The sequence below is a fragment of the Antechinus flavipes genome, chromosome 1 (assembly GCF_016432865.1).
Source record: "Antechinus flavipes isolate AdamAnt ecotype Samford, QLD, Australia chromosome 1, AdamAnt_v2, whole genome shotgun sequence".
Taxonomy (NCBI): Eukaryota; Metazoa; Chordata; class Mammalia; order Dasyuromorphia; family Dasyuridae; genus Antechinus; species Antechinus flavipes.
The window spans coordinates 252386478-252409273 of record NC_067398.1 but is presented as its reverse complement, the minus strand read 5'-3'; the positions used below and the strand labels follow the sequence as shown (position 1 = coordinate 252409273).

Sequence of the window (22796 nt, the reverse complement as noted above, 5' to 3'; positions counted from 1 at the left end):
TGCTCAAAAGACTATCAAACTGTGCATATCCTTTGAACCATGAGAGTTCATACTGAGTCTGCATCCCAGAGATCATAAAAAAGGGAGAACAACCCACATGTGCAAAAAGTTTGTGGCAGTCCTCTTTGTAGTGGCAAGAAATTGGAAACTGAATGGATGCCCATTAGTTGGAGAATGACTAAGTTATGGTATATAAATATATGGAATATTATTATTCTATAAGAAACAATTTCTGAGAGGCCTGGACTTACTGAGAGGCTGACTAAAATGAGCAGATCCAGGAGATCATTGTACACGCCAACAGCAAGATTATGTGATGATCAGTTCTGATGGATATGGCTCTTCTCAACAGTGAGATGATTCAAGCCAGTTCCAATGGTCTTGTGATGACAAGAACTATTTATACTCAGAGAGAGGACTGTGGGAACTGAGTGCGGAGTGAAAATAGCATTTTCACTCTATGGTTGTTGTTGTTTCCTTGAATTTTATTTTCTTTCTCATTTTTTTCCTTTTTGATCTGATTTTTCTTGTGCAAGATAATTGTCTAAATATGTATGCCTATATTGGATTTACATATATTTCTACCATGTTTAACAAAAAAAAATATTGTTATAGGATATAAATATTATTAGGGGAAAAAAACTATGTATGTTTTGAAAATAAAAACTTTTTAAAAATGTGTTATTAAAAAAGTTAACATACATGTGTAACCAGAAAAAAAAAAAAACCTTCCTGATCCCCAAGTTGTTACTTTTATTCTTCAAATGACCTCATTTCTATGAACCTCTGCCCTAACTTAACTTTATACAAAGAATCCTAAGATTATATATTTGAGGCTAGGAAGAATTTTGGGGATCAGATAAATTCTCTCATTTTACATATGCAGTATCAAAAACCAGTGGAGCTGTGTTACCAGGTTCATATAGATAGTAAGTGCCATGGGTGGGTTTTGAATCTATACTGTCTGACTACAAATTCACTACTCTTTCTGTAACATGGTAGAAGTAGCTAGAGTGACATAGAATTAGGAAGACCAGAGTTCAAGTCCTAAATGACACCAACTACTGGACAGATTGCTTATATTTATTCTGAATATATTTATACATAAACTCATTGTTTCTCCATTGGATTGAAGGCTCCTAAAGAGAAGTGACTGTTTTATTCTTCCAATTTGTTTCAGAGCAGAATACTGGGCACACTATGTTTGTTGACTGAACAAGTGAGATTACATACATAATAGGTTTTTAAATTCCACAAATGCTCTATCATACCTCCCAGTACAATTTAAGTTGATTGTGGATACATATAGTTTTATTTTTGTTTTTTATCTCTAGAATGTAGCACAACATCTTGCACATAAGAGGTAGGACACATGAAAAATATATGATTGGAAATCTGAGACTATACTGGCTGATCTTTAAAAACTAATAAAATCAACATCCATAAATCCAAAGTTCCCCATTGATTGAACTATAACCCTCTCTCTAATTATTCACTATAAATCTAAATGATAAATCTCAGCTTGACTTCAAAAAATCTGATGCTTCCCCTGGCCTAAGCCTTATTTCTAAAATCTGTAAGGAAATGAGATACCATAATCTCCTGTAGTTCCAATATATAATGGTCTCATTACTAAGTTCTTCATAAAGAATGAACATACCATCATTATCAAATTGATTTTAGGAGCTATTTTTTTTTTTTGCTGAGGTAATTAGGGTTAAGTGACTTGCCCAGGGTCACACACTAGGAAGTGTTAGATGTTTGAGGCCAGATTTGAACTCAGGTCCTTTTGACTTCAGGGCTTGGTGCTCTATCCACTGTGCCACCTAGCTGCCCCAAGTTATTTTATTTTTAAAAAATTTTAATGCAGAAAAATCCTTAAAATAATAAAATCAAGATTCTTATTAAACTTATATAGAATTCTAAAATAAGCTTAGGAAAATAAATGAACACAATGTATTATCATTTCTTTTGGAAACTGCTTTAATATCACATTTTAGTGGTATTATGTGAATACAGATTTAAATCATAAAATAAAAAATACACTTTTTGAAGGATAGTTCAATAGCAGACTCATCCACACGCAAGAATTCATAAACATCCAAACATAAAATAGTAGTGCTTTGTTTTTCAATTAAAGAAAAACAAATCAATGTTGTAGGAGGAGGCGGGACCAGTGGAAAGGGGAATGAATTTGGAGTCAGAAGATTAGATTCAAATTCTAGTTCTCCTACTTACCTCAAAGAAATCAGTAAAGCTTTATGGGCTTCAATTTCCCCATCTATAAAACAAGAAGTCGATGTCAAGCCATACAAACCCCAATGGCATTTCCAGCTCCAAATATGTGACCCAACAGAAAATGTTGCCTTATTCTTTGCTTAGTATTTACATTTCATTTACATAATATATAGTATTTATACTACAATTGTCCAAGTCCCTCATTCAATCTTCTAAATTATAGAGGCCCCAGTAACTCTACTGACAACAATAAGATGTAACTTTCATTCTTTCAAAGGTGCTTTGATTCCTCGGTATAATTTTGCCAAAAAGTAAGTTTCGGATGATTCTTTCCTGCTAGCTACAGGTTTTATGGTCCTCACATTTTGGAACTCTTTCTCCAGCCTATTTTGTAAGAGGTGTCGTTGACCTCCATCCCAAAATTTACAGAGGAACGTTCCCCCTGGATGTAATATACTTGAAGCAAAGTTCAAAAGAGACAGACACATATTTATGAGTTTTTGGTGATCAAGTTCCCGAAATCCAGTTGCATTGGGTGCCATATCACTCAAAATCACATCGGCTTTCTGGCCAGGAAGTTGTTCTTGAATTTTCTTGAAGGTCCTTGGATCAGTTACATCAGCAGAACAGAGGAAAATTGCTCCCTCCAGTGGAAATACATGAAGGAGATCCACCCCAAGAACAAAACCAGCAGGGGAGGTGGGATCTAGAAAATAGACAAATAATTTACAAATATAATATTTTGTCTTTATATCTCTAGAATCTAACACATCTTGTATGTAATAGATATTTTAAGTATTTAAACTGAGTATATGAACTTTTTGATAAGCTGAATATATTAAACATATACAAATTTAAAATATCCATATAAATCAATAAATCCATCTCACGTGCCAACAAATTAAGCCAATGGAGTTTATTAAAAAACTATCTTATAAAGATAATTTCAATTAGTGGAGATAACAAAGAAATTACAGATCCTTGAAATATTAAAAGTATATAAATTACAATGATAATCTTTAATTTCTTATAAATCCAATTGCTTTATCTCACAAGATATCGTATGTAAAAATTTCTTTCTGCTTAAGTCCATTTGACTCTTTTTGGAACAAATGAATATTCATACTCTAGTTTTCCTACCCCCATTTAAGCTCTATTCATTTACCTCTGTTATTTCCCTGTACTTAAACTAGGTCTATTAAGTCACTTGGTTAGAATATACATGTATTAAAAGAATATTCAAATGTATCATAATCATAGGTCTTAGGGGTCAGAAGGGTCCTCAGAGAGAGGTCATGAAGTCCAACCTTGACCTGAACAAGAATCCTCTCCTGCACTCAAGAAGTGGGTCACCACTGATGCTAAGTGAAATAGCAGAACCAGGAGATCATTATACACTTCAACAACGATATTGTATGAGGATGTATTCTGATGGAAGTGGACTTCTTTGACAAAGAGACCTAACAGAGTTTCAATTGATAAACGATGGACATAAGCAGCTACCCCCAAAGAAAGAACACTGGGAAACGAATGTGAACTATCTGCATCTTTGTTTTTCTTCCCGGGTTATTTTTACCTTCTGAATCCAATTCTCCCTGTGCAATAAGAGAACTGTTCGGTTCTGCAAACATATATTGTATCTAGGATATATTGCAACATATCTAACACATATAGGACTGCTTGCCATTTAGGGGAGGGGGTGGAGAGAGGGAGGGAAAAATCGGAACAGAAACAAGTGCAAGAGATAATGTTGTAAAAAAAACTACCCTGGCATGGATTCTATCAATATAAAGTTATTATTAAATAAATAAAAAAAAAGTGGGTCACCAAGGTTTTGCTTGAAGATCTCCATTAAAATGAAAACTACTACCCAAAGCAATCCATTTCACTTTTGGAGAGTAAATGGTTAAGATATTATCCCCTAAATCAAGCTTGAATATCACTTTGCAATTTATACCCAATGTGCCCTAGTTTTTCCTCTAATGTCAAGAAGAATAACTTTAATCCCTGGCTCCCAAACAACCCTTCAGATATTTAGGGGCAGCTATCAATATTCACCACTACCCTCCCCTTCCAACAAGTCTCATTTTTTCCCCGAAGCTAAGTATTTCCATTTCTTTCAAATGATCTTCATAAGGGATGAAGTTTAGACTCTTTACCATCCTAGTTGCCCTTTTCTGGAAACTCTCTAGTTTATCAATATACTTCTGTAAATATATTACCTAATAAAAATTAAAATTCCAGATAAGATTTGACCAGGACAGTACAATAAGACCATCACCATTTTTATCCCAGAAACCTTAACAAACTATGTCAATTAAACAGACACTCACCTGTGCCTGCAGCATTGACTTTCTGGACAGCTACTTGACTCCATGCACCAGGGGCAGCACCACAGTCTAGTACCCGAAGCCCAGGACGGAAAATTTGATACTTCTCATTTATTTCCAGAAGTTTGAAGGCACTTCGGCAACGGTAATTTTCCACTTTTGCAGCTTTCACAAATGGGTCTTTCAAGTGCCTCATCAGCCAGAGATGCTCTGTAGCTGTTTTGCCTTTGTACCTGCTTATTGTAGTATGAAACCTTTGACACTGAAGGAAGAAGCAAGCTGACTTCTGGTACCTGTTTTATGAAAAGAAATGAGGGAACCTCTTGCTTTTAAATGAGAGAAGACATCTACTATTTTTTAGTTTGCTTACAAAAAAAATTTACTTTTTAAATACTAATAAAATTTTTAAGAATACATTTTCAAGTATTACTAACATCATATTTCTAAGGTTCATTGAGATCATAAATTTTATGTCATGCTTTTCCATTTTCAGAGAAATTCCCTCCACAACCCTTTGAAAACACAGGATTGAGACAAGTGACAAAATAAGCCTCAAACCCATGTCCTCTGACTTCAAGTGATTGTTATCAATAGAGAATTCCTTCATTCAACAAATAGTTACTAAGTATCTCTAATGTAATGAGCTTTTTACTGTTCTTAAACCTCAAGAGCCCTGGTACTATTAAATGGTTCGACATCCTCTTTAAGAGATATCATTTTATCAGTGAAAATCACATTAAAGAAGAAAAATTACCATCTGTCTTGCTGTTGCATCCTAAGGACTAGGAAATCTTCCCATTTGATTTGCAGCTGAAACTACACATGTGTCCTCAAGACCCTTGAAAGCAGGAACTGCTTGTTTTTCTGTCTCCCCAACTTAGCATAGTGTTTTGAATATAGTAAGTACTTTAATAAATGCTTATTTGTTTATTCATTCCCTCAGACCCTAGCTCACAGGAAGTTAAAAAAATTTTCTTTTTACTAGACCTGGAATTTGATCATATAAGGAGCCCTCTTCATCAAGGCAAGTCCACAACTGGTTTCAACCTATGTCTAACCACACCCTTTCTTTTACATAATTTGTCCATAATCAAACAGCTAGTATGAGAGACACAAGTCTTCTTGACTGCAAAGTTGTCCTCTAATTGTCTATGACATTTTGCCTCCATTATAATCCCATTAAGTCATTAAATTATAATCTAAAAAAGTGAATTTAAGGGAATTTTATGTCTATCAAGCAGCTGTCGCAATTTACACAAATCATGAATCATCAAAGTAAATTTGAAATTGCAATTTACTGAATGTTTTTTGCTGACAGAGTGTGACCAAATGAATGGTAGCAAAGGGCCTCAAATGAAATGTTGCTGATGCTTACTCAGAGGCTATTTTTTGCTTTAAAAAGCAATTTTAAATATCTATTAATAGTTATAATAATTGTATATGAATACATTCACATGTTTACAATAATGTCAAGTGAGAACTGCAAAACAAATCTTACAAGTGCTATCAATATATAGATTTATATATACAAATATATATTATTAAAATGTGTCATTATGTATTGTACTCTTGCATGTATTACATATGGTACAAATATATTTTATTGTATAAGGGACATTATATATGAATCATATGACAATAACAACATTAATATTATGCAATTATATTAAATATTCCATTAAGATGTAACACTACATTCTTATTATATATTACATATAAAAACACATTATATACAAATGACATTGGACAATACATAAACTAACATATACTATATAGAATAATATATAATCACATAGCTAGGTAAAACTTTAGTATTTGCAAAGTACAATTTTTCCTTTGATCCTCAGGACAACACTGGAAAGTTTTTATCATTGTAGTTTTTGCCCTTGTTTAATTATTTTGTCAAGTCGGACTCTGTGACCCCTTGGGGGTTTTCTTGGTAAAGATACTGGAGTGTATTGCCATTTCTTCTCTATCTTATTTTACAGGTAAAGAAAGTGAGGTAAACAGGGTGAAGTGACTTGTCCCGGGGCACTCAGCTAATGCTCCAGGGACACATTAACTTATATCTGAGGCCAGATTTGAATTAGGCTTCCTCATTCTAGGCCGGGGGCATTCTATTCTGCGCCACCTAAATGCTCCATTTTACAGATGAGGAAACTGAGGCAAGTTGCGTTTAAGACACTTAGCCATACTGCTAATAAGTAACTAAGGCCACATTTGAACTCAAGGTCTCTCTAACTCCACGCCCAGAGATTTATCCAGAGCACTCTTTTTTTTTTTTTTTTTTAACATAACTATTGAGGAATTAGCCTTAAAAGAAAAAAAAAAAGGGGGGGGGCTCGTTTGGCCCTCCGAGGTCACGTATATATGTGTGAATAACAAAATCCAGACCACTGAGAAAGGATGACCCAACGTGTCTCTACACTGACCTCAACCTTGGTAGGGTCCGAGCCCTGCTCCTGAATTAGCAGAATGTGACCTCAGAGGATCAACTATCAAAGGAGAGGGTTAAATACTAAGTGCCCGAGGTTCAGTTCAGCTCAGAGGGGTGCCCTGGGCTGCCGGGGTCCCGAAAGCCTGACTCCCAGTGCCTTCCCATCCCCTTGTCCCTAATTCAGGGACCCTTCGCCGCTGGGCGCCTCGGTTTCCGGGGTCAGAGGAAAAGGTACCCGGGCTTACCCCGCCATGCGGAGACCTTGCTGCGACAACGCTCCCGGTGCTCTACGGTCGTCGCTCCCCCGTCGCGACCAGAAACTACTTTTTCAGAACACACAGTTCCGGCTATGATTGGGGTCGTTGGCTCGAGAGGGAGCCGGAGCGTTCCTCGGTTAGCACGTCGTGGGGACGTGTTTCCTAGCCGGACGTCTTTTAGCAGTACATATTCGGAAGCCGGGATTCAGGTACGGAGAGTGGGACGCCAGGTCTGGCCGGACGCTTCCTTCCCCCGGGAGTAGGTCCTTCCTTCCGTTCCCCCAGTCCTGAAGCCTTCCTTCTCTCTCCAGCCCCTCCCCTCTCCTTTCTCCCGAGACCACGACCCCAGCCCCAGAGCCCCTCGTCCCTTCCCTGTGATCCCCACCATTTCTCTACAGTGTACCCCATCTCGTTCGCTCTTCTTGGAAAATTCGAGCTCTAAACTCTCCTCTTCTGACTCCGAATCCTGTCCCCTGCCAGATCCTATCATCAGAATTGACCCTTTTCCCTTCCGTGAACCCCAACACCTGCTCTTCCCCGTCGAGAGATTTCAACTGTAATGCCGGAGAAACCGAGGCGAGATAGAGGTTAGAGAGTTATAATTATTTAATTTATTGGAGAGTAAGTCAGTTGGCTGGATCGGACTCTCGTCTCCAAGTATCCAGTCTCGAATGTGAGGTATAGAGATTCGTTATAGGGAGTCAGAAACAATGACATAATGGGGAGCAGATGACGTGATAGGGAGGCACGAGAGATGGGAAGATTATCGGATGTTCTGATGGGGAAGGGTATCTGATATTCTAATAGATTGGGAGCTGCAGCATCTGATATTCTAAAATGTAAGATTTTTTATCCTTATCAATTATTATGATCTAGAGGGAAGGGTGGCATGGATAGCCTGAGGTTTGAGGCAGAATGATTGAGGTACGGCAGTTCAAGGAGACTGTGGCATTACACAACCACAATCCGCTTCTCCCTTCTTGAGACCCCAACCCCTTCCCAGGCCTTTCTTCCCCCTGAGACTGACACTCAAGACCCGACCCCACAAAAACCTTATGGCCATCTCAGATCTCCACCACTCCCTCCTTACCCTTTTCCCTCCAGACTTCCCTTCTTTCCCAAACCCTCATTCTACCTGATGAATCCCCCCCCCACTGTTTATTGATTATTTTTTCTGTATCTAGTTTGCTTTTATTTATGTTTATATATATATATATATATATATATACTTACATATATATATTTGCATGTTGTCCTTCCCCCCCCCCATTTGACTCTAAGCTCCTTGAAGAAAAGGACTTTGTATTCTCAGCATTTTGCACAGTGCTGCCATAAAACTGATACTTGATATTGATTGATTGAAAGATCTCAGTTGCTAAGTAGTCCAACCTATACCTGAAAAGGAGTCTTCATTAAAACATACTAGGCATATCTTGTAGAAAGACAAATGTTCCTTGAAGATCTTCCTTGGAAGGGAACATGATGAAGTTAGTGGCAGTGCAGAGAGTTGTGGAAACCTCTTTGGTTGGGGCAGGTCCAACTTGAAAGAATTCACAAATGTGAAATATTAGACTGGCAAAAGAAAGTTAATTGGCACTGAGAAGTCAGCTATTGCTAGGAGATGACTTCTTCAGTGGCAAGGTCCTGATAAAGAGATAAAGGTCCTAGCAGAGAAATCCTGGCAGAGAGATAAGGAGGGATTAACACTGAGAAGAGAATGTCTTCACAGCAGGCAGGGGTTCTCGCAGGCAGCTATGCCAAACATGGCATGATTCCTGCTTTTAGGCTTCTGAAAATCATGAGTTTAAAATTGCATGTTTTTATAAGAAAATCTGAGACTGAGGTTTCAATTGAATGAGATTCCTTCCATGTTGTCACTGCCTCCAAGCCTAAATTTCTGTTTGAATGAGGCCACTTCCTGGGAGTGGTCCTGCGTTCAACAGAAGTCAATAGAAAGATCAAATCTAGATCGACAGCTAAATGAGACCACTTAAGTTTGGGCTAAGTAGGAGTGGTCCTGGATTCAACTGAATAGAGGGTGCAGCTAGTCCCAACTACATAACAGAATGAAACCACTTATCTTGATTCCCTGAGGCAGGCCTGTTCCAGAGGAGAGTTTCTCAAGAGTTCAAGTTGAGTTTCTGCCCCCAAAAAAGTCAGGACAGTTTCAGGGTTCTCCCCCATCAAACAGACTATTTCCTAGAGTAGCCCATTACAGTTTTAGATAATTATTAGGAAATTTTTCATGGCATCAAGACTAAATGTGTTTCTTTGAGCTATTTGCATTTAAACAACTGACAAGTCAAAATATGTATAAATGTACCTACCTCCTCCCCCACAACCCTTTCCAAATCACTGCTTCTCCATTCTTTAGTCCCAGTTTCCTGGCTCACTCATTACAAATCTGGGCCTTCTTGTCTATCTCCCCCACTTCAGATATTCTGTTCCCTTCTAGAGACTTCCACCACCTTCTCCTCATACCCAGGTGACCCCACATTCAGACCTGCAGAGCCCCTCATAACACTACTTACATCCCTTCCCAGATCCCTCACCTTCCTCTACTCCCCTCAGAAGACCTTCCTCCTGTTCCTTTTTTCTCCAGTATCAACAAGTAATTTATTTAGTATCTACTGGGTATAAGCACTTTATAGGGTTTAAGGTTCTAATGTCAAAAAAGTTTGAGATTAGGAGTCGGTTCTATGCTCTCTAGTCCCACTAGTCACTGATTTTCTGTCAGACTATATTAAGATCTGCATATATCTGGACCTCAGTTTTCTCGTTCGCGAAATGAATGTGATTGAGTTAAGTTTCAAAGTTAACGCAAAGTCCAGAAGTCTAGGATTTTTTTAACGTTGAGAAATTGCTATTCCTCCAAGTAAAGAGGCTCATTGGGTAGGCCATATTATCCTAGAATGGCTGGGGTGGGTTTGGGCATGAATCTGTAATGAGCAATAAAATTCTCCATCTCCAGAAGAATAACATTTTTCAAGGTACTTTTCATTTCCTGCAGTTTTACCATCACACATTTATATTTCCTTTTTTTCACTATCCCCTACCTTACCATTACATAAAACTACTTACAGAAGGCTAACAAAATCTATCATTGGCTTAGGTACCACCTATAGAATTATGCCTAGATTAAACTTGGCAGTATGGTTAGACATTGTTAATTATTGAAGTAAAGAAAATCCCATCACATCTAGCAATTTACCAAGATATTGGGGTGTTACCCAATATGGCATCTAGCCAAGTGCAATACTGTCCTCTAAAAGGGCCCCCTTCCTTTTGCCTCCCAACCCCTTCTGGTTTTGAAAGTAGTAATAAAATCAGCAACTGCCAAAGGGACAGCAGTCTGACAGTGGACTCTAGGGATCCATTAAATACAGAAAGAGAAACTTCAAGAGTTTGAGGTAAAAAAAGGTGTGATTTCCAGGAATACAGGGTGAGATGGGGTCAATCTGCTAAGACATAAGATAGGATGGAATGTTATGAATGTTATGGGTGAGGAATGTCAGGAAGCCTGATTTAGAGCATAAAGTTTGTGAAAGGAATTAATTCATAGGGCTGGAAAAGTAGTTTTTGGTAACACTGTAAAGGACTACAAATGCTAAACAGAACTCTGTATTTGATCCTGTTGGTAAGAGGTGTTTCTTTCCAAATGACATAATCAGATCTGTACTTATGTCATGTCATATACTCTTTCCTCTCCCATTCTAATCAGATGCCAAATCCTGGCTAGACTACTTTGGTAATAACTCTACTATATGCCCCCTTCTTTTCTCTGTTACTGCCACTACCATGATATAGATCTTTATTACTAGAAGCTGGGACTATTACAATAACTTGATTGTTTTACCATCTTCAAACCTTTCCTCTCTCCCACCTCCACTCAGCTGTCAAGTTGATATTCCTAAAGGATAGGCCTTGTCATACTCCTATATAGAAACTTCAAGTGACTCCCTATTACCTTCAAGATCAAATATGAAATATTTTGACTTAAAGCTCCTTATAACTTAGTTCCTTCAAACCTTTCAAGTCCTCTTAGACCATTTTTCACTGTACATAATCTAAGACACAATGATTCCATAACTTTATTGCAGCTCATAGAATAAGATTCCCCATCTTTAGAGCAGTTAAGCAGAAATTGGTGGAGCATTGGGCCTGGCATCAAGAAGACCTCAGATCTTCTGATAGCAGTTAAGAGATTCTGGACGAGTTATTTAACTTTCTTACAGTTTCTTCATCTGTAAGATGGGGATAATAATAGCACCTCACAGATTTGTAAAGCACTTAGCACAGTGTCTGACACATAGTAGGTATTTTCTCTCTGTTTTCACTGGCCTGTAACTCCTTCATCTATCCTGACTTATTTGAAGTCACATATTAAATCCTAGCTTCTACAAGAAACTCTCATCATCTCCTCTTGATGCTATTATGCCTTTCCTCCAAGATCATTAACAGTTTTCCAGATGTGTCTGTATCTTGCTTGTCCAAGTTCTTTGCAGCAAACTGTGAACTTGAAAGCAGGGGCAGTTTTTTTTCTGTGTTATCAGTACTTAGCACAGTGCCTGGCTCATAGTGGGCACTTAATATTTATTTGACTTTAAGGACAGATCAGAAAGAATAAAGACAACACAAAGGAGACCAATGAAGGCTCTGTTGCAGTAGTCCAGGAAGCTGGTGCCTGAAATAGGATGGTGACCAAGTAAGGGAGATATAAGGGATGTTTCAGAGACAGAATCAACAAGACTTGGTAATTGAATAAATATGTGGGAGAGTGAGAGGTTGAGGCTGGTTCTGAAATTGAGAACCTGGGTAAATGGAAGGACAATGGTACCTTTACCAGAAATGATGTTAGAAAGGTAAGACAAGGGGCAGGGTTGGGGTGGGGGAGTCTAATGAGTTGTGTTTTGGACATTGAGTTTGAGTTTCCTATGGACATGCAGTATGGAATGTATAATAAGCAGTTGGTAACATGGGACTGGAGCTCAGACGTGAGACTAGGACTGGATATATAACTCTGTGATAGCTCAAAATTCCTTTTCCTAGCCATCTCTCCTCTGTGTTAACATTATTGCCATATTAGAATGTAAGCTCTGTAAAGGCAAAGACTATCTCATTTTAAAATTTGTATCCTTAAATGTCTGGCACATAACAAGCTAAATGTTGTTCATTCATTTAAATAGTCTTGTTGAACACAAAACAAGTGAAAAAATCCTATCTTGTAGAATATTTTCAAATTAACACTTTTTTTGGTCAAGGAGGTGGGGAGAAAATAAATTAAGACTCTTAATTCCACATTTATTCTGGGCATTGATGAGTTAATTGGTATTATATATTCTTTCTCTCTCTCTCTCTCTATATATATATATACATATTAGTATTATGTAAAAAATATAGTGTCATAATAAAAACGATAGTTATATCAATAGGGCTTTCCTCATAATGCTGAGCTGGAATTTGAACCTGGTGGTTCTGACATTCAATTTAGTGGTCACTATACTGGTCCTCCCAGTTAGTGCCAGATAGATTGATTGACTGTTAACATTGATTCATATTCCCTGATCCTTCTTGCCTCAATATTTCCCATAATAGTAGGTCTAGACTTTTACATACTTTCTTTTCTTTTTCCACAGAAAGATAAACATGTTCACTTCTCGGATTTATACCTTAGTTTTAGTGATGAAGCCTCAGCAAATTCTTTTAGGAATGAAGAAACGTGGCTTTGGAGCTGGAAAGTGGAATGGATTTGGGGGGAAAGTAGAAGATGGAGAGACTATCGAGGAAGGAGCCAAGAGGTGAGTGCAATAGACTTCAGCCTGGTGCTAGTATAGAGGGCTCTTCAGTATAGGAAAAAGGAAAAAAAATTGGTGTTAATTCTGAGAAAATACATTTGAAATAAAAAGGCTACTTCCAGATGAGAAGAAAAGCAAATCCCTAAATGTTGCATTAGTCTAGGCAGCAATTTCAAGGAATAGACACTCTCACAATTTCACAACTTCCTGTGATTAATTTGACTGATGGTATACAAACTAACACTAATATGACACTCAGAAGACATGCTTAATTGGTTTCACTGCTACCTTCCCATTGCATGGTTTGTGCTGATCCTGATAAACAAACCTTTTTGGAAGGTGGGTAGCTCAAAAGCCAAGGCTTTTCTTAGGGAACGAGATCAGAAACTAAAGTAGTAGAAACTAGTTAGTTTAATAGAGCTTCACCTAACTCTTCTCTAGTTAAGATTGTTGCCCCCCAGATACTTCTAATATGATTGGTATCAAATAAGAGTAGTGCCTGCTTTTACATTCCAGGGTAAGAATTTGATTCTAGAGTTGAAGCCCTTTTTAATTCATGAGAAGAACTGTCTTGAGTTGATACCACAAACCTATTGGAGAGAATTTTAGAACTCAGAACCACAATTCTCTACTGCTAATCTTGGCAGGATCACTGAAACTAATTTTTTGTTCAAAGGTATATACTTAAATAATTTTCTAGACAACTTTACTATAAAGGCCTAAGTTATCCCTGTTTCCATGTTAGTGACTTCCAGCTAACTACTTCATAATATTTTATGAACATAACATGATAATTTATTAAAATGAACACACCTGTTTTGTGATATAGAAATGCTCACACTCATGTCCTCAAAACCATACATCTTTAAAAATGTTTGTCCTTTCCATAGCTACTATACTCTTTAAAGAAAACTACTTCTTCTATATATAGATCCCACCAGCCAGTTTATTGAACCTGAAAACTCTAGGTAATCCTTATTGTAGTTTGAAGACAAAAACTCACCCTGGAGGGAATCTCCCCTACTGATGGATATAATTAATTAGTGCTGTACAAAGCAATGTGCTTTTTTTAGTCTAGGCTGGCTCAGAAGCAGGAAAGAGACAGCTAAAGTTTCTCTCCTTTGAGCCTACATAGTTCATTCTGTCAGATAGTAGTACTAGTTTGTAATCTAAAGGACAATTTCACATTTAGTCCTTAAGTAAAAATCAAAATTTAAGTAAGCACATAGGGTAAACATTGCCTATTGGACTTAAAACAACATTTGATTCTGCTGCATTGGCAACATTTCTTAAGCCACGGCTTTTGGGATCTGTGGTACCTACATAAAAAGTTTTCTTCTATTTATGTGGTATTCTCTTCTTTTGTATAATATAATGGTTCTCTCTGAGAGCAGGTTACTTGGGGAAGTTTTCTAGAAGTAGCCTTAGTTTCTGTTCAAAGTAATAATCACTTCAGACACAGCCAGGAGTTAAAATCCAGTCCTTTATTGTGTCCTTCAAAGTCTTGAGCTTTAGCCCCTAGCTCCCTCCAAATGTCTCCAGCCAGCATAAAGGTGGAATATGGAATGAATCTTCTCCGCCTCCGAGAGTGGGCTTCTGTATCTCCCAGAATGCTCTTTGGCCCTGAGAGCTTCTTACTTATATGCCGTACACTGAGTACATACCAATCATTATATCACTGGGAAACCATTATTTGTTGTAGGATTAAATCAATGCTAAACTAGATTTAACCATTGTCTCCTCAATTCCACTTAGTACCTTGTTTCAATTTCTGGCCCATAACATCTCGTAGGATCAGATCAATCATACTGAACCATGCTAAATTAGATAATTATTGTCTCTATCAATTCTAATGACTTAACCCTTTGTAAGGATTCCAACATACTTATGTACCCTTGTTTTGGAGGCAACCTTATAATCTCAGTGATAATGAAGATAGTAGTGTTTCAGCCCTCTTTCTACTCACAGAGCTTCTCATAACTGAATGTGAGGTTCATGAAAATCTGATTTATTATCAGTAAATGTTTGATTTTTTTTTTTAACCTATTTTATATGCCTGTATACTGAGGGTCATGTAAAAATTTCTTGGGTAAAAAGAGGTCGAGAGTAGAAAAAGTTTAAGAAGACTTGCTTTAACTTAACTGAGTTTATCTGAAATACAACCAAAACAGGAATGCTGGATTGGTTGGAAGTCAGACAATAAACAAAGATGTAATGCTTCTTAGCTTTGCAGTGGACCTTTTAAATAACACTAATTAATCTTAGTTCTTCTGTATTTGTCTTATCTTGTTGATTTCTGATGTAGAGATTATAGTAAGACAATTAAATGGCATTTCAGAGATGGTAAAGATGTTTATACACATTATCACAAATTTCACAACAATATACTTCTGTTATTTTTTTATCCCCATTTTACTGATAAGGAAATTGAGACTCAGTTTATTCAAATGACTTGCCTATAGCCTCATAGCTAATAAATGTCAGGGATAATTTGTGTCTAATATGCTTCAGGTACAAATTGAGAACCCAGTCTTCTTAATTCTAAGTGCAACAATCTAGCATGAACTGCTAGGAACACAACAAAAACAAAGTTAACATATATTAGTGTCAAGTAAGTAACTCAGATGGAATAATGAACATTCCCCCAAGGTGTAAGAAGTAAAACTGCATGTCTGATCAAGCTGTGCTGCAATTCTCAGGATTATGGAATATCCACCTTCCTATTTCCTCATGTTAACAAAAGCACATCAGTTCAGTATTTCTGTTTAATTTATTATCCATTAGTTTCTCTTTTTGCTATCTAGGGAACTGAATAACACAGGCATACAATCAAATTCTTTCAAAAACTAGAAGTGTCTCTGTCTGTCTAATTATCACAGGCTGCGAAATAGAGCTTTTAGCTTTGCCAAAGAGGAAATTATTGATAATTCCAATACTGCCACATATTCTGGGAAGATTAACTAAAATTAGTCAAAACATTAAATCGGCATGTAATTTTTTAAAAATGAGGTCTACTACCCTGCTGCTACAGAAGGCTAGAGCTCCTACTGAGAATTCCCATTATACTTAATTGGAGAGCCATTTACTCTCAAAAAGGAAATATACACAATTACTTTTTAGGTCAAGTCTAATTTTAATTAACCATCTCAGGCAAACAGATTCCACCTTTTAAGATATATTGTGTTTGCACATCTGAGATAACAGACCTAAGACAACAGATGAGGGTTTCTTTTCTTAGCCTTGACAGTAAGGTCAAGGCATATTAAAAGCTGAAGAATACATTAGTCTAAATAAAAACATTTAACCTAATGATTTTTTTAATGAGCAAAGAAAGCTTCCCTTACTGCTTGTTACTGAAATCCTAACAGTTATAAGGAAAGTAATTATACTTTGTGTGTCTATTATACCTTTGAGAATGGAGATAAAAGAATGAAGTAAAATTATATAAAACTGGCCAGACTTAATTTAGTGTTTGTTTGTTTGTTTTTTAAGGAAAAAAAAAAAAATTAAGGAAAAGTATCAATGTAGTTTTAGTTTCATGGCTTAGTTTCCCAAGTGTGGGAACTTTAAAAATTCAGTTGTTATAGATCAGAAAGTATGGCAAGATTAGATAATTTAAGATTTCTAACATGTACTCCTTTGTTCAGGCAGACTTAAATTCTCTTGGCATACAAGCTATATTTTCATAAGCATTGTAAAAATATACATAGCTAATTAAATGCAATCTATCTGCTTCATCCTAGATTGACATACAGTGAGCTCACAATGATCTACCCTAACGAAAACAAGCAGTGATTTAGATAACCTTATACAGTGGCCGATTCAGAAATCTCATTTCTGATTTAGTTGTACTTTATCTAGGTTTTCTCCCAAGATACAGTAAACAGCAATATAAGATTTGCCATCCTAATTCTATTTTGCTTCGGGTGATAGTAAAATTAAATTTCATCCCCCAAGCATACATTGTTTACATAGTTATGGGAGTGTCAAGGGAATACAGTCTGCTGCTGGAGGCTCAAATTAAAATTTTGTTGCAGATAATTAGTACGGGGATAATCAAAAGTTGCCTATACTTGAAGTCATTACTAGAAGTCAAATAGCTCCTTCTAGAAACAACATAGGTCGGGAAGCTAATTAATTCATTTTGTTCAAAGATCCTCCAAACAATGCAAGACCTTAGTAAGACTGATCTGACAAGTTGGTGTTGTAGAAGAGGACCTGGGCGGAACCAAGAAAGCAGATAAAAGTACAGCAACATAAATAGAACTACCACCACAAAATAGTAAAAAAAAAATGTTGCAAAATTACAAAGAATAGTCTTGACTTCAAAGACAAAAATAAGAGAAGATACTTTCTCCAACTCCATTGTAAAGGATGCAGGGCATCCTTGGGAAAGGATAAAACATTGCATATGTTGTTTAAAAATTTTTTTCATTATACAGAATTTTGCTGAAGAAATAGGTATGAAAGGCAAGCTCCTGAGAATGTCTCAAGATATTTAGTATTTAACTCTTACCATTAAGAATTTAGTCATTGTTCAGTGTTCTCCCTTATTTGTGCTAAAACAGGGAGCTATTGGAGGAGAGTGGACTGACTGTGGACACTCTACAGAAGATAGGAAAAATCACATTTGAATTTGTAGGTAATACCGAGTTAATGGATGTTCACATCTTTTATGCGGATCGTTTCCATGGGACTCCAAAAGAAAGTGATGGTAAGTAGTATGTATGTGTTGGTGGTGGTTCCAAAGCAGTTATCTCTTTCTACTAAATTCAGCATGGAAAGTTGATACAAGAGGCATGAATGTCAGTTGTAAACTCTAGGTGCTATCTACAGTGCTAACTACAGCACTGATTTCTGTCTAGCTGATTTTTTTCCTACCTTAGCTCCACTGCTTTAACTAACTGTATAGAGGTCATCCAAATGGAACCAAGCCTTAGGCAAGTTACCTTGTTTCCCCACAATTAGAACCAGAGCATTTCCACAATATCCCCATTGTGATGAAAATGATAATATGATTACAGGAAGACATTTTAAAGATGATCTAATTAGGGGCAGCTAGTTGGCACAGTGGATAGAGTGCGGGTCCTAGAGTCAGGAATCAAATCCAGCCTCAGACACTTTAACACTTAATCAGCTGTGTGACCCTGGGCAAGTCATCCAGAAGAGTTGTTAAACGTCTGGTAAGGATTTTAAAATGGAAGCAACCTTTAGTTAATCACATATTATTTGAACCAGTGTTATCTTGCTCTAAATTCATCACTCTTGCCCCTAAACCACACATGTATCACTAGCCAAACCCTCATGTATAAGATTAAAGAGCCAGAAACGTTGATAGATTTATGTTCAAAAGAGTTAAAGGCAAGTTATAGTTTTTAAATATGCAAATCCTTTTGTTCTTCCCACTGTTACAGAAATGCGCCCCCAGTGGTTCCAGTTGGAGCAAGTTCCCTTTAGTGACATGTGGCCGGATGACAGCTATTGGTTTCCACTAATGCTCCAAAAGAAAAAATTTCATGGATATTTCAAGTTCCAGGGACAAAATACAATTCTAGACTACAGACTGAATGAAGTGGAAATTGTCTGAAAAAAAGAAAGAAACCAATACCTTTAAAAACACATAGCATACTTGGCTAGGGAAGCTGTCTATTGTACCGCCCTTATTTCGGCTATGTGTAATTTAAGCAGGGGTTTCACTGTAGTTTTTAAGGCAATGTAATATTCAGTATTTGTTTGGGGAACAAAAAGAAGCTCTAAAAGCTGAAATTTGCTTGTAATAATACATGTCACATAATGAGGACACCCTCAAATATGGACCATTGTCAGAAGGACATTTTGATTGTAAGGAAGAAGTGACAAGTATAGTGACCATTCATGGTATAGCACTTGTCAGTGAAATGTATTAACAGTCCACACTAGGGGGCAATAGCCACTATAGAAAAGTGGGATGTTTCCATATTTTCTGGAATATAAAAACCATTTTTTCTGGAAGAAAAAAAAACAAAGTCTTTTTCTTTCCTGCTAAAAATTCTGATAATGTAAAATGACATGCCTTGTGATTTACAAAATTCTGACTGGATTCTTACTGGCCTTACTAAATTGAGAAACTATTTCAAAAACATCCCTCTGAATTCCTACAAGGAGCTAGTCAGAACCTCCTGTTCTTTAAGAAGATAATAACTATCTGCTTCTTTGAAAGGGTAATCTTTCCTCATCTAATCCCAGTAACATTTTACCAGATTATAAAAATAATACAAGCTAATGTTTACAAAGCGTTTTATATTTTACAAATAATTTTTACAAACATCTTATTTAATCTAAAAAATCACCCTATGATGCATTCCTATTTTACACAGGACACTGGGGCTCCCGAGGGTGAATGACTTGCCAAGGTCATAGGTGTGGAGAGGGGAAAGAGCCCAGCACTGAGAACTTGGGTCTGCATCCTTACCTGGTACTGCCTTCACATAATTCTATAGAAAGTAGATATTCTACAGAGAAAGTTGAACACACACAGTTACTTAAACCTTTTACACACCTCTTACAAATACATTTAATAACATTTGTTCATATATGTGTTTTATTGATAAAAGTTTGGAGTGTAATCATTTGTAAACATTTTCCAGTTCATCAGTTGTAGTAATAACTAATTCCTGCAATTTGATAAAGTGCTTCATACATGAAACTAGTACAGCAAAGCAAAAGAAATGGTAAATTAGCCCAACCAGGAAAGATTTTCATTTTAGTCAAACCAGCTTTGCACTCATTCCTCAGGTTTTCTAAGATGAGTAGAACGTTAATTAAGATTTGTGTTCCCCCTCCCCCCAGGTATTATTAAATAAACCTAAACTCCTAAGGAATGGGTGGGATCTAAGACAGAACCATTAAGAACTATTTAATATAAATTTTCACATGTATATCTCATGATTTGTGACAAGACTCTTCAACTTCAAAAAGCTCTGAAATGTAATCCAAGATAATAAGGGACATGTTTTCATTAGTAAAACACTTAACAGAATAGACTTCCAAAATTATTTATGACAACAAGTTTTGGTGTTGTCTAGGCCTGTCACAGAAGTCACTTTTTTTAAATTAGTGTAGTCCCATATTCAGAACAATGTACTCTAACTCACTTTTCAGTGAAGCTGATGATTTTTAGACATTGACATTAAGCTACTCTGCTTACCAATGTCCGTCCTTTGAAGGGATTGGCCCCTCAGAAGAACTATCTGATGAGCTTTTGGATTTGAGCAAGGAACTCAAATGACAAAGTTGATTTCCAAATTTCAGATCAATTGTGTCCTCAGGAAGGTTTCATAATCATTGATTCAGGGATAAGAAATCATGCTGAAGAGGAAGCTCCCTGCCTATTCCTGTTATTCTGCAGTTTAGGTCAGTTTCTTCATTCTTTTTCCCTGGGATAGTCCCCCCAAACTAAGGGGACACCATTAGGATGTGAGGTATCAAAAGATGCACTACAAAGTCCTCCACTATTGTTTAAATCATAATATTCCTAAAGAATTCATTAAGGAAAAAGATAAAATCCAAAAAAGAGTAGGTCCCTATTTAAATAAAATACAAACATTATGTTTAAGAATGAGGATTAATTTTTTCAACTCTTGACACTATGGAAATTTTCTTCAGGAGGAGACAAGCAGAAATCTGGCTTTACTTAGTCCGTTCCACAGCAGAGGTGCTTCCAGAAAGGGCAGCTGGAATGGATTGCAAGCTTCTCTCTGAAAACTGAAGGACTAATTTTGAACAAGAGTCCACTTTACCCATTTGTCCTTTGGATCTTAAAGAGTTTTGTTCCTCAAAAAGTCTATTGTTGGTAGATGATGAGAAAATAATGTCCTTACACATCTGATTCAACTCATGACTGTCATGATTAACTACAAGCTCCAAAAGCATCATTAGTAGTACAAAAGAGGAGGAAAAAAACCTTAGAAACTCTTTGGTAGTACATTTCCTTCAAGTGAGTGTTTTAAATTAGGGTAACATGTAAAAAAAAAAAAAACACATAAAAAAACACATCTCTCATAAACTCCCTCTTAACTAATGACTGGCCAGCATGTCAACTGAAAGTTCTTAATACCATTTGATATTTATACTTTTCATGGAGGCACATACTAAATTTGCAATGATCTCAAACCTATTCCCCGCCCCTCAACCAACTATTCCAGTTTTTTATTTTGTTTAGAACATCCAGGAAAAGGAGGCTAGGTCTGGATCTCTTTACAATTTGTACTCTAACTATGGCATGTTCTCCTAGGCTCTATACAAAGACTTGAGGCCCTAGGCCAGCAGGATAACATGCAACTTCAAGGTCCCAAGAGACTTCAATGTTATAGCAGTGAAGGTGTGTTCAGCACAGTTTGCAGCTGTGTAGACAGGAAGGAAAAGGCCCCATGGGGTTTGTACAAATAAATTTTATGTTATATGGCTTAAGCAAATCACACTACAAAATGGCACAGCACAAAAAAAAGTATTGATTCAATTTGGGTGTAGGCCTTATTCTATAAAAGGGTAATGGATGGTAGGCAGACAGAAATCTAGAAGGCAAAGAATTCTTCACCCCTCTTGGCCAACTCTAGTTAGAGACCAATAATCCTCTAAATATAACTTCAATACTATTTTTAGGCTTTAACTAAAACCCCTGCATCTTCTCTTTTCAGAGAATAAATCCGTTCAACAGTAGAAACAGACCACCTTCCATCATATGCTGTTTTAAATGTCACATTCACTTACACAAGTAAAGGTCAGCTTTCCTAGTAGAACGGAAGAAGTGAACCTTAGGGCAGTAAGTTACAGATCTGGGTGTCATTAGTATTTTCTCCCAAGTGACCCTTATGCCTTTAGCTACTTCATGAATGCAAAGCAAACATCTGAAGAATGTGCTGACATGTCACATGGAGTACACAGTTCACAAATCTTGCACTTCCACAAATATCCTTTTTGAATGAGTCAAATAAAGCAATGTACATTGAGACCAGACCCTTGATGTAGCCATTTGAGTCCACAAAGAAAAGCTTTCATTTTGCCTGTGCCAGAAAAGTGAATTAGCTTATCTGCATAAATCAAGTATTTTTGGTTATTCTGATTTTTTTTCCTGTAACAAGAGAGAATACTTGGTGGCTCCTATTTTTATTCTAGAATCCGTTGTGCTACATATTTTAAAACTTAAGAGAAAATCAGAATACAACATTAAAATAGCAGAGAAAATTTCCTTTGAAACCTGACAAATACTCCATGGGAGGGCAATATTTTTAGAATGCACGCTGCCCATTTAGAGCCTTTTCCAATTTTTCTGTCCTTATAAGAATGAGAAAGGTAGTCTAAATAGACCCCCAAATCCCTAATGTGGAGAAGTCCAGTTCATTTTCAATTCCACAGAGATGGTCTAATAGAGATTTGGAATAGTAGCATATAAATGCAAAAAATGACACCACCGATCTTTACAGGTCTCCACCAAAGAATATCTGAGAACTCTCTCACTTCATCACAAGGTAGAAAACAAACCTGAAGAGTTACACAATAAACCCCATTGAGTAAAAGCTTGGCTAAGGAAGGGAAGGACTGAAATGAGCAGGAATGTTCCACTACCTCAACTAGGAATTGTGCCATTAGGAAACTAGCTAGTTTTACTTTTTTTTCTTTTTTTCTCAAGGAATACAGATTCTCTCTTGTAAAGGCCAGTATATTTTAAAGCACAACTGAAATAAAAATCACGATCCTCTGA

The 22796-nt window shown here is 36.7% G+C and overlaps 2 protein-coding genes across 4 annotated transcripts; one reads left to right on the top strand and one right to left on the bottom strand.

Moving 5' to 3' along the window:
* Positions 1-1965: 1965 nt before the first annotated feature.
* MRM2 (mitochondrial rRNA methyltransferase 2) lies at positions 1966-7340 on the bottom strand. The gene is made up of 3 exons (XM_052000108.1): positions 7251-7340; positions 4572-4861; positions 1966-2944 (listed from the first exon to the last, which is right to left on the bottom strand). The coding sequence occupies exons 1-3, from the start codon at positions 7256-7258 to the stop codon at positions 2502-2504; spliced, it is 741 nt and encodes a 246-aa protein (XP_051856068.1). The 5' UTR covers positions 7259-7340; the 3' UTR covers positions 1966-2501.
* On the top strand, positions 7308-22796 carry NUDT1 (nudix hydrolase 1). Of its 3 annotated transcripts, none has more exons than XM_052000131.1 (4): positions 7308-7521; positions 12899-13060; positions 17626-17771; positions 18472-22796. In XM_052000131.1, the coding sequence occupies exons 1-4, from the start codon at positions 7355-7357 to the stop codon at positions 18642-18644; spliced, it is 648 nt and encodes a 215-aa protein (XP_051856091.1). In that variant the 5' UTR covers positions 7308-7354; the 3' UTR covers positions 18645-22796. The 3 variants fall into 3 exon arrangements, with proteins under 3 accessions (XP_051856091.1, XP_051856087.1, XP_051856082.1); XM_052000127.1 differs by having other exon boundaries at positions 7379-7471; XM_052000122.1 differs by having other exon boundaries at positions 7478-7849.

What these genes read in the sequence shown, in the direction of transcription:
- NUDT1 (XM_052000131.1), top strand. Translation starts at nt 7,355, where the DNA reads ATGATTGGGGTCGTTGGCTCGAGAGGGAGCCGGAGCGTTCCTCGGTTA. An exon ending in GACGCTTCCTTCCCCCGGGA is followed by an intron (nt 7,522 to 12,898) that starts GTAGGTCCTTCC and finishes CTTTTTCCACAG; the next exon opens with AAAGATAAACATGTTCACTT. An exon ending in GACTCCAAAAGAAAGTGATG is followed by an intron (nt 17,772 to 18,471) that starts GTAAGTAGTATG and finishes CCACTGTTACAG; the next exon opens with AAATGCGCCCCCAGTGGTTC.
- MRM2 (XM_052000108.1), bottom strand. An exon ending in AGTCAATGCTGCAGGCACAG is followed by an intron (nt 2,945 to 4,571) that starts GTGAGTGTCTGT and finishes TCTATTTTCTAG; the next exon opens with ATCCCACCTCCCCTGCTGGT.